Below are 15276 nucleotides of genomic sequence, written 5' to 3' on the forward strand. Positions count from 1 at the left end.
CTGGCTTCTTGCCCCGCCGCAGCTGTTTTTAAACACTAAAAGAAGCTATTTCTTGCTTGTTTATTGATAAAATGAGGAACTGTAGCGAATGAGTTAAGCGATTCCACTACCATAAAAAGGAACTCTGCCGTATGGCTAAATAAATGTAGAGCGTATTTCTTAAAAGTATTTCATTCAAGGGGAAATAAAGAACGAGACACGATCGCCCTGTACCGGCTGATGGAAGCTTTGGTTACCGCTGTATGAGCGAACCAAACCAATAAGGCTAGCAAATGATAGGATATAGGAGGGGCCATACAACATGCGGTTGGGATAGAGGCGGACAACTCAGAAGGGAGCGATATAAGGACACATTGCACCATAGTCGCCAAGTGAAGATACAGGGAGCCCACATCACGGCCAGATACTACATAGCGCGATAGTTAGCTGCTGAACTGGTGTTCTGTAAGCGTACTTGTTGGCACGACTTCTCGAAGCCGTTCGGCGCTGTCGGTAGCACGGTTAGTATCTGTAACTTCACTTTTGGCATGCCAGGTCGCATTACGTCACGCCTCATACCGCAGAACGTGTTGTAAAAACACACCTCCCAATATTCCTCCTTCCCCATTAATCTTTCTATCTCCAGATAAGACTTCCAACAGTACAAAAGTAGAGGAAATCAGATACAGTAGATTAACTTATCCTCCCTGTTCCCCTCTAGATTTGTCGTAGATTTGCAGTCCTCTGTCTCAGTCCCTTTCTCTCTCTCTCTATAGCTCCGCAACGTGCAGTCCTAGTTGAGAGCTCTCCAAATCCCACAACGCCCTTCCCAGAAGCCATTGCGACTGGCCTTACAGCACGGCACGTCCACATAGCACAGCACGCACATGGGGGTGCGTGCGCGCGGCCTGTCACCGCGCCGTCTCGGCTCCGCTCCTAACCGTATGCGAATTCGTGGCGCCCCGCTGAGGCGCGCCGCGTTCACGCGCGTTGCTCAATGGTCATTGCGCACTTCGGCGACTCTCCTCCGTGCGTCGTCGTGCGGGGTCGGGGCAGTCGTCCAGTGTCTGTGTGCACACGAACTACGTCGCTGAGAAGAAGCAGGACCACTGCTGCTGCTGCTGCTGTTGCACACGCATATATATATGCCCCGCCACGTCGCGAGAGTGTATATCGTAGAGTGGGTATACCGTATCCTCTCGTATCAAGTCAGCGTCAGTTGTACGCGGACTTCTGGAAATGGCTAAACCAACGAATGAAAGGGAAGATGTCTTCGAATGCAGGCGGCAAAAAAAAAAAAAAACATCCCTAACCGGAATGACGTATATATGCATATGATGTATATACACTCTAAAGCGAAAGGAGTCAAAAGGGAGTAAGCTGCCACTTTTATAAAACAAAGTGCGCTAGATAATGGTTTATTCTCTTTTTACTCCCGTATAGGCGTATCCTTGTTTAGAGTGTATAGTTAGGTGAATATTCATAATATGCACCGGCTGAATGTTCATTTGACGTCGTCACTGGATGCTTTTGAATCATCTCCCTCATTCCACACCTGCCTGTCTACGTCACCGTGCTGTGCCAGAGGTCGCCATTCTTGTGAAAGCGCAGATGAACAGGTGCCTTCATTGTCTTCACTGATATAGATTCGTTTTGTTGACGACGTACTCTCGCTACGCTTGAAGATTCGATTAGTTGTCCGCTGCCAATAAGACCTCTTAAGCTTGAACGCCTATTAACAGTGCCGCCGTTTAGTCGTAGCCATTGCGTCACTGCATATGGCACCGGCATTTAAGCCGGCCTACAAATTTCCGAATCCGGGGGTTTTAGTAAAAGTCGTCGGGTTATAGTCGAGTAAATACGGTACGCATTGGGTTATAAGACGCGGGACACGCGAAAAGCTATTGGAGCTCGCTGCTCACGGAATGCCCTCCGGTGCTAAAGCACGGCTGGCTGTAATGCGTACGCGGGGTGCTCCGCTTTACGCGTCGCGCTGGCCGACCTCGTTTTCAACCGCGATGTTTGTGCGTGAGCTTGCGTCGGCGCGTGCTGAAAACAAGTTACGCTATTGGCTGCCCTTCGATTCCCCGAGATGCATGCGGAGGTTTCTCGGGCGTGAGCGCCGTGTCCGATAGCGGCGGCTGGCAGCGTCTCAGACGGGTTGCAAGCGATCGCGGGGGCAACAACCAATAAAAATCAGAGCAGCGTGAGTCAGACTGAAGGCATGATGGCCAGCTCGTGCGCAGTTAGTTATTGTTGTTGCTGCCGTGGTGCTATATATCGATACGTTTGTCTCTTTCTTTTCAGTACGCCGAGCAATTTCGAGCACTGCAATGAAGAGTAAACTTGTGGTAGGCCTAATCCTGGTGCCTCGGATTAGACTGTGGTACCTTGTGTTAAGTTTGTTAGAGCAGTTCGTGACTTTTGGTAATACGAAAGCGCAACACAAAACATACACAAGAAGAGTAGACAGGACGACGCCCATTGTCCTATCCACTTCTTTTGTGTCTGTTTTGTTTTGCGCTTTCGTATTACCGAAACCACGCACAAATAGCCCAACAAGTTCTAATTGAGTACGTGACTGCTTCGTCTTATGAATGTTCTCCGCAAGTAACTATACAAAACCATTTTTGCGACAGGCAAGGTGCTTGACAGCGGGCTAAAACACTCCGTCATCACACCTCTGGATGCTCAGCGAAGCTCAGGATAGCAGCCTCTCTTTTTTCTTTCTTTTTTTTTCCACTTTGGGTGTTATTTTTAAACCCTTTGTAAACTCGTTATGTGCGGCATTTGTCCTATTTTATTAAGTTTCCTACAAGTTTTCGGGGCTCGGCGTTGCGAGTGCGTTAAATGGCTAGCGTCTACAAAGCAAACGTGCCGAAGTGCTAAGTGCGCTGAGAAGTCTCTAAATCGCATAGAACGTGTTGTGACTCTCAACGCCAATACCAATCTTGCCGAGCGTTTCTTAGTGTCGGTTGTCTATTATAAAGACATGCCCCAGCTAGCCCAACAACAAGCACTACTTGGCTGCCCATGTGTGGCGTGTTCAGAAAAGCATGGAATTTCTATCGCGATAGAGACATCGATATTTTATCTCTTTACGCTGCTGAAAGCATGACGGGCGCACTGACCCTCTCTAAATGGCGGTGAAGTACAAGACGCCTGCTTACCCAGATTTCGGAGCACAGGAAGTAGGGGACGCAATCATGTGTAGTGATAATCATTCAGAACCCGTCCCTGCCCTTCAGCCATTTCTCCTTTCCCCAACCGCCTACGGCGTCCGTCAGGGGCAGAATAAAGAACGAGGTATACGAATGATTTTCTCGCTCGCCTCACAAGATAATCTGCTCAGCGGCGCCTTCTAGGCCTACAAGCGTATGGTACACAAGTGACCTCGACTGGGCTGTGGTGATTACGGGGGTTCCGATGTCCGAGTTCGCCGATTTGTCCGTTATCAGCTGTGCGATCCCGTTTGGAGTGTTGGCCGCGAGTCGCGTGCCTCCACTAAAGGTCACGTATACAATTACCCCCTCTTAAGTGTGGCTGGGCTCCGGGATCAGCTTCGTTCGAGGACGTAAGAATAATAATCGTATCGGAAGAGACAGATTCAGCAGACCAATGCATCGGAAGAGTGCGTGCGCCGAGGAACCGGATTTTCGACTCGCCACTTCCCACGCAACTCCTGGGTACTTTCCACGAAAGTTTGCCATTGAAGAGCGTCGGATGATCGCGTAGTACAGTGTAGAAAGCTTACGTGACATTTTGGGGGTGTCAAATACAAGCCGTCGACACGCAACGTCGATCCTCGGTATAACGAAACGGTGTATAACGAAATAATTGATATAACGAAATAATGGATATAACGAAATAATGGATATAACGAAGGAATCACGCTTCCACTTAGAAGCTCAGTCAACACGGGCTATAAAGAAGCTACGGCTATAACGAAGCAATCGCAGGGCCTCTTCAAGTTGGTTACAACGAGGTTCAGCTGTACTGTTAAGCAAGTTGGTTCAGCGTGTTTTTCACGAAAAGCCAACACGTCGACGGAATAAAGTAAAGTGTGTGTTGGAGGTTTATGGTCGACATGCCCACTTCTTTAAGTCCAGCAGCAAAATCACCTAAAAACAAAAAAAAAACAGCAGCAAGGCAAATATACATAGCCCTAGTAATGTTGTTTTCTGCGCAGCGCCTTTGTGCTCGGTTTCCCTAGGGCCTTTTGCTCGAAACTACGGCTGCGCAACACACAGGTATCGTACGTTCAATCATCTTTCGTACCGCTAGTATTTTTAGTCTTTGAAGATCTTCCCCTCCATTCATAACCTAGAAGGCCGGAACCTGCTTTCTCTTTTTTATGCACAGGAGGCGTGAATGGCGAGAACGAAAAAATCCACTTCACGTGCCAAACTATACACCGCATTCTTGTCACTTTATGTGAGTGGGACGACGCATATACAAAGCTATTTCTTATCCCCGAAGGACATCTCACGTTCCTTTGTCTTTAATCTTGACTTGGCTCCTGGGATGTCAATGTCACCACTCCCCAATAAAGCTTCGAATACGGCTCCCCGCAGACTCGAACTAAATGAGCGACCTAATTGGGTCAGAGGCGTCGACGATCAACGGTTGGGACGTGCAGGGACAACTGTTTCGCGCACAATACACAGAAGCGTGCCCAATTACCGTCACATCGATTAAGGGCGTAACCCTCGTTGCCACAGGGTATACAAGCAACTGCAGGACACGGTGTTGTCGCGTTGTTACTTTTGTAAGGACAACCTCGCGCCCGTCACGCTGGCGACCTTGCTTCAGAGCAGTGTAACTCGATCGCTCTCTGTCCTTTTATTTCTCTCGTCGGTGCTACGAGCTTGCTGGCAGGGCCGCAAGGGCTCAGAGTGGTTATGTAAGACTTCGCTGGCTAACCTCCTTCGATCGTAAGTAATGTCAAGGGGACGCTGGGTATGTGAGCACCCACTGCTCGATCGTGGCATTGATTGCGTCAGCTACTGACAGCGTGAGCATTTGTCTAGATTTGCTAGCTTCCGCGAGCCGCCGCAGTGCTCAGCAGGTATAGAGTTATGCCAGTGAGCGGGAGGTTGCGAGTTCGAAAACATCGCACCCGCACCCGCATGTCCATGTCCAGAAATTTTGGGGAAAAAAATGAAAATTGGAAAATTGTAAGATGCCTTTACTGATGTATTGAAGGAAATGGTCTATTCTCCCGATGTATAGCAAAATAATCTTTCTTTCAGGGTGTTTCCATCGATCGCATCGGACAGTTAAGAGTCCCATAGAAAACCAATGGGGAACGCTTTTGACGGTAGCAAAAAAGTTAAGACAAAACGTTCAGGACTGCCGTCGGGTGACCTGCGGATACATTGATTGTTATTGTGAAGTGTTACATTGCATGAAAAAATTGCGTTCATAAAGGGTTTCCTGCTCAAAAATGCTTTTGGACAGAATTGTTGGGTATGCTGAAAGCGAAATTTGAAAACTGTAACGTATAGCAGGATCATTCGGTTTAAGAGACCAAGCCGAAGACGGCCGAAGTTTTTTCGGGACTTACCATTGTTCTAGCCTACAGTTATCTATTGTTATCTTCGCCTACGTAATCGAGTAAGGAGAAAGCACGGGCATCTGTGGTCTCAAGTTCGTCACGAAAGGTTACGGATGCAAGGGATGTTACGCTTTCCTTTGAAAGCACTGCGTTTCGATGATCTTAGAAAACTTAGCGCGGCGACCTAGGTGATTATCTGCGTCATATTCAGGCTTGTCGTTTCCCTATTTTTCAACGCTCCTTTTACAACTCCTTTGAAGAATGCGTGAAGCTGCAGAAGCGACCTTACTGACACGATGAGCCATATAGCGCGAAGAAACCAAAGCAAGAGTCTGGCCTGCAAAGTGCTACTTATACAGGTGAAGTTTGCTCCACACAGGAGTTGAGAGCGTATTCAGTAAAATTTCCTACCCCCATTTATTTTATGTTGACCACTACAGTAAAACGTTATCGCTCTTCGTCAGTACGTCAATGACTTTGTTCCGCGTAGACGCATTTGAAGAAATGTGAGTTGCGCAATTAGTTTATTTCAGCTCAGCCCGTAATGCGCTGTACGCAGTAGCTTTCTTTCGTTTTCGTGCACACTGCCACAGATGGCTACATGCAATGGTATATAGCCTGCCGTATGTGGCTATATGTAGCTTGTAGTGTGTAGCTTGTCGTATACTACATGTAGCACACTCCTTACTACTGTATGTAGCCGGCTGCAAGATGCATGTGGTCAAATGCAAACCTCCACACTGCACATTTTCTCTGCAGAAGGAGACGTCTTCACACGTAAACAGTGCCCCCGTGGTTAGCAGCAAAATTAGGCTGACGTCAGCCATACTCGCCCCGGTGGTTCAGTGGTTAGGGTGCTCGGCTACTCAGCCGGAGTTCCTGGCCATGAACCCGACCGCGGCGGCCGAGTTTCGATTGGGGCGAAACGCAAAAGGCGCCCGTGTGCTGTGCGATGTCAGCGCACGTTAAAGGTCCCCAGGTGGTCGAAATTATTCCGGAGACCTCCACTACGTCACGTCTTTCTTCTCTCACTCCCTCCTTTATCCATTCTCTACGGCGCGGTTCGGGTGTCCATCGAGATATGTGAGACAGATGCTGCTCCATTTCCTCCCCCCCCCCCAAAAAAAAAAAAACAATTAACCAAAAACGCTGAATGTACGCCTGATATAGTTTAGTCTTAAAGTGTAGCGCTAACAAGTATAAACCAAAATGATACCGTTTCTCGCATCTGAGAATTCTGTCCAGATAAAAAATTCCGAGGTTTTTAGGACTTCCTTGGGGCCGGAACAGCAGCAGCGTTAGGCGCACCGTATACACTTCTCCACCCCCTACTCAACAGTGCCAGCGCCCTTACCCACGTGCACGGAATCCTAAATCGTCGGCAGGAGTTTCAGGTAACCACACAGTACACAGCGGAGAAAGTCTCATGTGGAGCGACCTCTGGAAAATTCAACGAGCACTATTGGTATAGAGCAGGCTGAGCGATAGGATCACAGCAGTTCAACAGCGCGGCTACACTTTTGCAAGAAGCCCCATTTACGGTTTTGGAACCCCGCGCATTTAGAGTGGCGTGAAGGTTACGCGTACTTCGCTCAGTGTATTTTCGTTTCCTTTCGCATTGCTAAACAGCAAGCAGATTAACGCGCGATACAATCAGGGGCGGACGCACGCGTCAAGCAGACACGAACGCGTATACGCGCGAGGAGAACCGCTAATGCATTGTGGCGAAGTGCACTTGCGATGCGAGGCACGAAGCGGCTCTTTGTCGCCCACGGTTTCTCTGTACAGATAGCTATCGCGAAAGCGGCTGTCACTCGGAACGACACAACGGGAGTGTATGCGCCTCAAGCATAGAGCTCGGTGGATCGAGCTGTAACAGTTTAAGCCGGATTAACCGACTAGTCTTCGTGATAGGGCGCGGTGACTGAGGCGTTCCGCCACTGCCGAACTGATCAGAGCTGGCGGAAAGCGTTTCAGTGGGGTGTAAATTGAAGAGACGGCCGCCATGCTCCGATAATTGGACGTGCAGTTGAGAATTTTCAATGGTCTCCGCTATGGTGGTTAGTTGAAGAGATATTGAGGACAATTCGATGTTGGCCTGAATCGACAGGGTGCTGCGTTCTGATCACAATGATACCATTTCCATTTATTTATTTATTTATTTATTTATTTATTTATTTATTTATTTATTTATTTATTTATTTATTTATTTATACAAATTCCGGCGGCGCCACAAGGGCATTATTGCCGGGAGGACATAATAGTAAAACATGCCTAAAATGAGCATGTTACGATACTGAATACAAAGCTCTTCTAAGCTGAAAAATTACCAAAGAATGGAATACATGTTTCGCCACCATCGGCATTTTTCACAACCAAACTGCTGCGACGTAAGAACAAAATTCTTTTGTGCGAATCTCTGAGGCTATGCTATTCCGCCATTCACTACCAAAGGGTGGTCGCGGATCCCCTTTCAGGTACTGACGTCACGAGTTTGGATCAAGTTGGGGGGAAAATGACTGATTCTAAATGCAGTTTTCTCAACTATAAATGTACCATTTGCTGATGATAAACGTCAGCAAAAGGAGCCAGACAATCGAGCTTTACTAAGAACAAAAAAACTGTTTGAAGTTGTCCTCAGGCGGCCTTCAGCAAAGCCTCAACGAAAATGTAATTTTAAGATACAGAAAGAAGGCGGCATGCATCAGAGAGCGAATGAGAGTAGGGATAAAAAGAGAGGAAATGATCATGGGCAAGAGACGTAATTAGCATAACTGACAACAGGTGGCGTACATCGGAGTAAGATTTAGGAGCCAGCAGAAAGAATACGTAATCGACGTTGGCCTAGAGTCAAATGGCTTGACAAGCTCAGCAAATCTCCGAGATCGTTGCGAGACGCTTTAATCCTAAACTACACTAAGTCCCTGTGATAATAGAGAGTTTTAGAATAGCGTCGTAGCGAATAGGGTGACCCTATCCGCATGCGCTTAGCGTTAGGGGAACGGGTTCATGTTTTCTGTCTATAGAATAGGGTCGCGGATGGTCGCTTTGCGTTGCTTGAAGGCAGCGCCATGACGGCGGGAAAGAGAAGCTTTCAGAACAAATAAGTTGATATATATGCTGCACTTTTTTTACTGTGTAAATAAAATGACGCGCAAACTGTTTCAGTTATCAATTACTAATTAGGAAAAGCGAAAAATGATGCAAATATTTTTTTATAATGCGGACATATTCAATCCGAGCCAAGGCTATTCACACAGCAAGAGTAGTAGTAGTAATGGTTTTTTTAATATTTTGCATTGAATATGGAAGGTAGAAGAATTTTTTCTACCCCTGCATCTGCTATCGCTGCTGGAAGCACCTGAGCTGGGGCGGCGGAAATAAAGGATAGCATGGCAGTGTGTAGAAGTGAAAAGAAAGAGGGGAGGGGATAGTAGAAAGGACAGGGGGAGGAGTACACTGAAAAGAAATATATTTACATATATACATGATAAATATAAATATATACAGGTCGCACGCGCGTGAAGGTCTGGTAAAAAATTGCAAACCTGTTTGTGGAGATCAGTAGTTCAAACCTCCCGCGCTTTCTGACGTCAGTCGACGAGTACTCGCTAAGCCTAGCAGCTCAGTAAACACGGAAGCAATCTGAAAATTAGGCGTGTTTTATCGCTAAAATTTTGTTGTTCAGGCAACTTCAGCCAAAGCGAAAGCCTCGTGCGCCTTTAGTTTGATGTGAGCGTGAGCCACAGAGCAGCGGCAACGACGAATCGGTGATGGAGCGAGAGGGCCCGCTTCGGCGGGCGCCGCCATGTTGTCCCAACGTAAAGCGGCTTAGGGGCGCACGCTATTTCGCCGATTTAGCGTTAGCGTCGCCCGCTCACCCAAACACCCAAGGGCCGATAGCGTTCTGCGCATGCGCAGTAGCATCCCGCTATTCCCCTATGACCCAAAGCGATAGGGTGACGCTATACTAAAACTCTCTAATGATACTGATGAGGATTATGGTGATGTTAACTAACACAGGTTCAGGTGTGTGCAAAGGCATTAATGGGAATAATAAGGAATTCGGAACACGGAAAGCAGAGGAAGCACGAAGAAGATCCTGAAGATGTGCAAAGTTAATTTATTTTAAATGTGTTTTTTACCCATTCTTATTCTATTTACCGTCTAACGATCCCCACACACGAAGTATAGTCCTCAGGTTTACTGACCTGAACAGTAAGAATGTTACCGCCGTCCATAATGCTACGTTTTCGGGCAAGGCAGCCAGGTCTTCAGCGCAGAGACCGTGTTCTTCAAATTTAAACCCATTCTCTCCCGAATCGCAACCGTGAAATATACCTATGATGAACAAGTCTACTCTTATTCGGACTGATGGGGGCGTTAAAATCGACAACCAACGCCCATCGCGTTTCACGCCGCGTCATTCGAGAAAGCGACGCCCGCAAGGTTCGCACCAAGGCCAGGACACACGTCAACCTGATGCTGCGTTTTTCTTGCCGGGCCCCACCCGTGCCCAGCGCAACGGAGGCCGGTTCACAAAGCGTCGTTCTGTTTCTCGGTCTCCGTTTCCCACTGACCTTGTTAGTCGGGGAGGCGGCGAGAGAAAAGAAAACAAAGCAAAAACAAAGAGAACCGGAAACAAAAACTGGGCCCCCTCCTAATGTGGGCACTGCCGACTGTACCGGGAGAAACAGTGTGAACCAGTTATACGGGGCACGCGCAGGGTTAAGCGACCTTCCGGGTTGTTCTGTGCCGGCCGACGCGTAGCCTTGCCTCTGCTGCTGCTGTTGCGGCCGCCACTGTGTCTCTTTGCTCGCTTGAGCAAACTATGCAGATGACGTCGTTGACAGCCTGTATGATGGGGAACCTGCTCTACTTTGTATCGGTCATTTGCCTTCTGCGGAGAAAGTTGACGGGTTTCGTTCAGCGGCACGTAGCTGATGGCACTGGTTTTCAGTTGTTCTTCCTTTTTGTTGCCTTGACTGTTGGTGCTACAGAAGCTTGGGGAACACTTCAGTTCACCTTAAGGGTAGGACGCTGTAGCCTTAAACGATCCCTACGGTCGCTTGGGGACCCCCCGGTACACCTTTCTCAGACGTTCACACACGTTTGTTGCCATCACGTACTGATTTATTACACATCATCTGAGACTAATTAGTGACGCAAATTAGTGGCCCTAATTAACTAAGTGAATACAATCAGCTTACTTTGTGTTTTAAGGTGCTCGTACAAGGCCTCCATTTATCACACAGAACGAATGTTCCTCAGCGGTGTAGACGTAGTGCGCCCAGTTCCCGATCCAAAGGAGAGGGGTTCGATTCCGCTGGACCACCCTTTTTCTTTTCAGCGAAACTGCTTTTGTACATCTCTACCCTCTTCACCAATCAGGATTTTTCAGTCGCAACGACGCCGACGCCGGATTTTCTGCCGAAAGCGACTTCCAACGCTGTCCCGTTGAAACGACAGAAGTCGTGCTTTTGAAACAAGACGTGGATTTTTGCCCCTGGGTACTCGGCCTTAACGCGGCAGTATATGAGGTCTTCTTCTCGATCAAGTTTCCTAGAAGGCCACTGTAAAAGACGCCTATGGCTCTCTAAATTTAGTTTACTCAATGTTTCTAGGCTCTGTTGTTTCGGAATCCACTTTGAGAGCATGGCTAGGCACGTACCAACACGGCTCGTCGTGAAACCGACGGCCGACTTTCTACTTAGTACTAGTTGACGCAAACACCTCCGACGATAAACCTTTTACGTTCACGTAATCTGTCTTTCAGTGGCAGGACCCAACATGCAGCTTATGACAGGCGTATGACAGGCGTATGACAAGAGTTTGGACGCTCGTCATTGATTAACTTTGCAGCTGTATGACAACCAATGTGTGAAGTATGCTGAGAAGTTGTCTCAATAAGGGACATCTTACTTTCGTGCATAATATTTAAGACACTAAGGAAAAAAAAAAAACGTTTCGCGCGATTTTGCGACAATCGCATTCGTTTTCACTCCAGCTTGCACCTAGGAGAAAATGAACTTGCTTTTACTTGCTTAAACGAAGCAAGCCTTCCAAAGAAAATATGACATTTCAGAAATGTTTCAGTTCTTCAAAACAAAAACAGACATTTAATCCCGCGTGTTGCTCATGATTGCATTAGTTGCATATACGTCATAAAAACCGACACTAGACAATCCAACTGTGGCGCTTTGCTTGGCGCTTTGGAAGCTTCAGCCGATCCCGTTAATTCCCGTTACAATGTTTCTGCTTTTCTCTCGTTATGGCGCATGATAGCCATAGTTGCTTATGCGCCATAAAACCCCATTAACTAACTAACTTTTTTCTCGTTAATACCACTCGTTTCGTAGAGCTCACTTTGAGCAGGTTTTCCGAAGTTCGTGAATACCTAGAGCTTTGATTATCATTTTGAAGTAACAAAATCGCGCTATTGATGCCACCACTGCACGGTTACTCAGAAGTAGCATGCTGAATGGCAATCCTCTCGAGTGACCATAAAATAACGCCTCCTGCCGCTCCTTCCGTCTCCATTGTAATCGTGCAGCGTTGGTCTTTAAACCAGCTTCACGTGTCCAGGAATTCATTTAGCGCGAGAGGGGAGTTGTATGACACGAAAGGCAGGAAAGTTGGCTAATGGCAGGCTCCTCTAGCCTGGTGCTCTACACGCAGGTCGCACGAGATGGAAGAAGGAGTATGCGTAGGGTCATAACGGGTGAAAGTGAGAGACTGGCTATACTAACAAGCTAATTTATAGTTAGCAGTCAAATTTCTAGTTATAGCATCGAACACTACAAGTAGAATATAAGAACAAGGGCTCCGCACGGAACCCGAAAAGTCAACTTTGGTCAGTGAAAACCATTGTTATTTGTTCGAATGCATAACCCAGGCCAGACGCTGTTCCGTCTAATGCTAGAGTATCAAGTCGAGATGGGAGTGTGTAGATACATGAGCCACGCACCTCGAGCTGCTCGTTCTCGGCGGCGTCGTGGAAGGGCGACTTGCCGTACTTGTCGGGCAGGATGGCTGCACCGTGGGCCAGCAACCAGCGCAGCGTCTCCACGTGTCCGCGGCTGGCGGCGAAGTGCGCCGCGGTGGCCCCGTCGTTGTCGCGCAGGTTGGGATCCACGCCCTGGTCCTCCACCTGCGATGGCACACGCGCGCGTCAGCTGGGGTGCGTGTATGCTGGGGTGCACACTTGGGGACAGGTGCGCAGGGAATAAAGGAATACATACTGTGTTGCTATAACTTTTGTTTCAGCAAACCTGCTCAGCTACAAAGTTTGAACGAAAACAATCGAGTTGACCTTCAGTGAGCTGAACTCGAAGGAGACCGAAGGTTTATTCGAAACGTACAATTTTCTTCTTGGACTGACATATCTTGGAAAAAAAAAAAGTATTAAATCTCAATATTGACACCAATGTAAGGATTCAACAAGGCAGTCATACCTTCATAGCTTTACTGTGTTTTCATTTTTTTCTTTTACAGAAGGTAGGTGGTCTCTGAACGTCTGAATGTCTTCGTTCGCACTCAGGTATATCAGTTTCAATGACCTGTTCAAGAGCGCTTTGTATAAGGTGCTGCTGCAAGTCACAAGACCAAACGTAAACTCGTCCTCGATGGGCCTTCAGTGGGTTCCAGCGATGATGCATGTGCTCTGTCTATGTATTGTCCTTCGCTTTCTTTCCTGTGGCTCCTTCAGGGTCAACGCCCTGAATATCTTTGGAGGCGTTTTGGATCTGTAGTATATGAGTCAGGACCATTTCACAGCATGATGATCTGTAGTATACTACAGATCATCATGCTGTGAAATGGTCCTGACTCATCATTGTGTGAAGCAAGAATAAACAGTATAAAAACACCTCCAAAGATATTCAGGGCGTTGACACTGAAGGAACCACAGGAGACAAAGCGAAGGACAATACATAGACTGAGCACATGCATCATCGCTGGAACCCACTGAAGGCCCATCAAGGACGAGTTTACGTTTGGTCTTGTTGGGTCTTGCAGCAGCACCTTACACAAAGCGCTCTTGAACGGGTTATTTAAACTGATATACCTGAGGGCGAACGAGGACATTCAGACGTTCAGAGACCACCTACCTTCGCTCTTTCAGCCTCGGGATAACCTAACAATAGTTAAGTAGCATAAATGAAAATAAAGAAAAACATCTATCAGGTCTTGGGCATTGAGTGAAGTTAGCAGCAATAACGGATTAATTACTCATTGACATCCACCCAAGTGCAGCCATACTGCTACAAAGGAAAGCTATACAGCTTTCTAAAAAAACTCGCATCTAAACATTGACCAAACGTTGACCCTAAACATTTGATCAAGTTAGCAGTAAATACAGAAAGCAGCCTTCTCTCAAATGCTTTTGTTCAAAAACCAGACGCCTCTTGGCGTTTTCTCGCTTTTGAGCTGCAGTGTGCATACAATCCTGTCTCACCACTTAGTCCCTTAGGTGGGTGAGGCATAATAAGGGAGCAATTAATCATTGACATCCACCCGAACGCAGGCATACGGCTACAAAGGAAAGCTATACGGCTTTCTCAGAAACTTCGTAGTTAAAGAAAAATTCGTCCTGGTCCGGGGTTCGAACCCGGGACCACCGCCAACCCGGAGCAGTCGTTCTACCAATTGAGCTAACCGGGACGGCAAGCTTATGGTAGGGCGAGAGCGAATTGATCAATGACTCGAAGTGGGAACTGGGTTGGTCAAATATTTAGGGGAATCCCCCAAGGTGGAGTAGATTTGTAATAAGGGAGCAATTACTCATTGACATCCACCCGACATCAATGAGTAATTACTCCCTTATTACAAATCTACTCCACCTTAGGGGATTCCCCTAAATATTTGACCAAGTGGGTGAGGACTTGAGTAGAGCTTGGTTGGACGCGGTCAACCCATGTTTTAGCTGTCTGTACCTGTCTGAATTAGTCGCTTCGACGTCATTTGAGGCTAGGAGCTAGCGCCAAGCAGACAATAGCGACGCAATATAGGAGCAATACAGGAACAGTCTTCTCCGAGGTGCGGGTGCTATTTTCAAAACAACAATGTAAAAAAAAAACAGAAACTACCAGTTGTCATTCTACGCTGACAACAAGCGTGTTGTTTCTCCCAACTCATTCAAGTGTGCGTTTCGTTTGCACTTCAGTTGTTCTGATGGTAGCAGTCATACCATGTCTGTGCTGACGCCCATGACGCCATGTTGGCCATTTGCCGTTGCTTGCAAAACAGGGGTAGAACAGAGCCGATTTTTATACAATACTTGCCCTTCCAACCCTCCCTACACGAGCCCACATGGATTGAAATGCTTTGGGGTTAAAATACAGCCAGGAAGTGGTCATCTGAGAAAACTGCCACAAAAGGAGACACTATGGAGGACAGCGAGGTAGTAGTTAAGCCGGGTAGAGAGGATGGTTAGAGTAGTTCCCGAAAGATACGTGCCAAAAGTTATACCTAGTAACCAGATGGCAAGTGCTGTCGCCCGGATCTAAAGCGGAAGTCAATAATAACATATCTATGATCCAATCAATCAATCAATCAATCAATCAATCAATCAATCAGTCAATCAATCAATCAATCAATCAATCAATCAATCATTTATTCAGACATGAACTTGTATGCACAGTACACGCCCACGAGATGAGACAAAAGGAAGAAGCTTCTGGCATTCTTCCTGACGAGGCCTCACCCTGGGTCACATTTCACCGTTTCACAGAATCTGGATA

The 15276-nt window shown here is 47.2% G+C and overlaps 2 protein-coding genes across 2 annotated transcripts in view; one reads left to right on the forward strand and one right to left on the reverse strand.

The window, feature by feature from the left end:
• Positions 1-15276, reverse strand: part of LOC149364493 (uncharacterized) — a 164214-nt gene that overhangs the window by 48930 nt on the left and 100008 nt on the right. Inside the window, exon 3 of the mRNA XM_089574451.1 lies at positions 12504-12686. Within this exon, the coding sequence (XP_089430577.1) occupies positions 12504-12686 (183 nt within the window). The remainder of the gene's footprint in view (positions 1-12503; positions 12687-15276) is intronic.
• LOC149364494 (lactosylceramide 4-alpha-galactosyltransferase-like) overlaps positions 1-15276 on the forward strand; it is a 166930-nt gene that overhangs the window by 22001 nt on the left and 129653 nt on the right. The window lies entirely within an intron of this gene.

Source organism: Amblyomma mixtum, chromosome 2, assembly GCF_055824585.1.
Source record: "Amblyomma mixtum isolate Tamu chromosome 2, ASM5582458v1, whole genome shotgun sequence".
NCBI lineage: Eukaryota > Metazoa > Arthropoda > Arachnida > Ixodida > Ixodidae > Amblyomma > Amblyomma mixtum.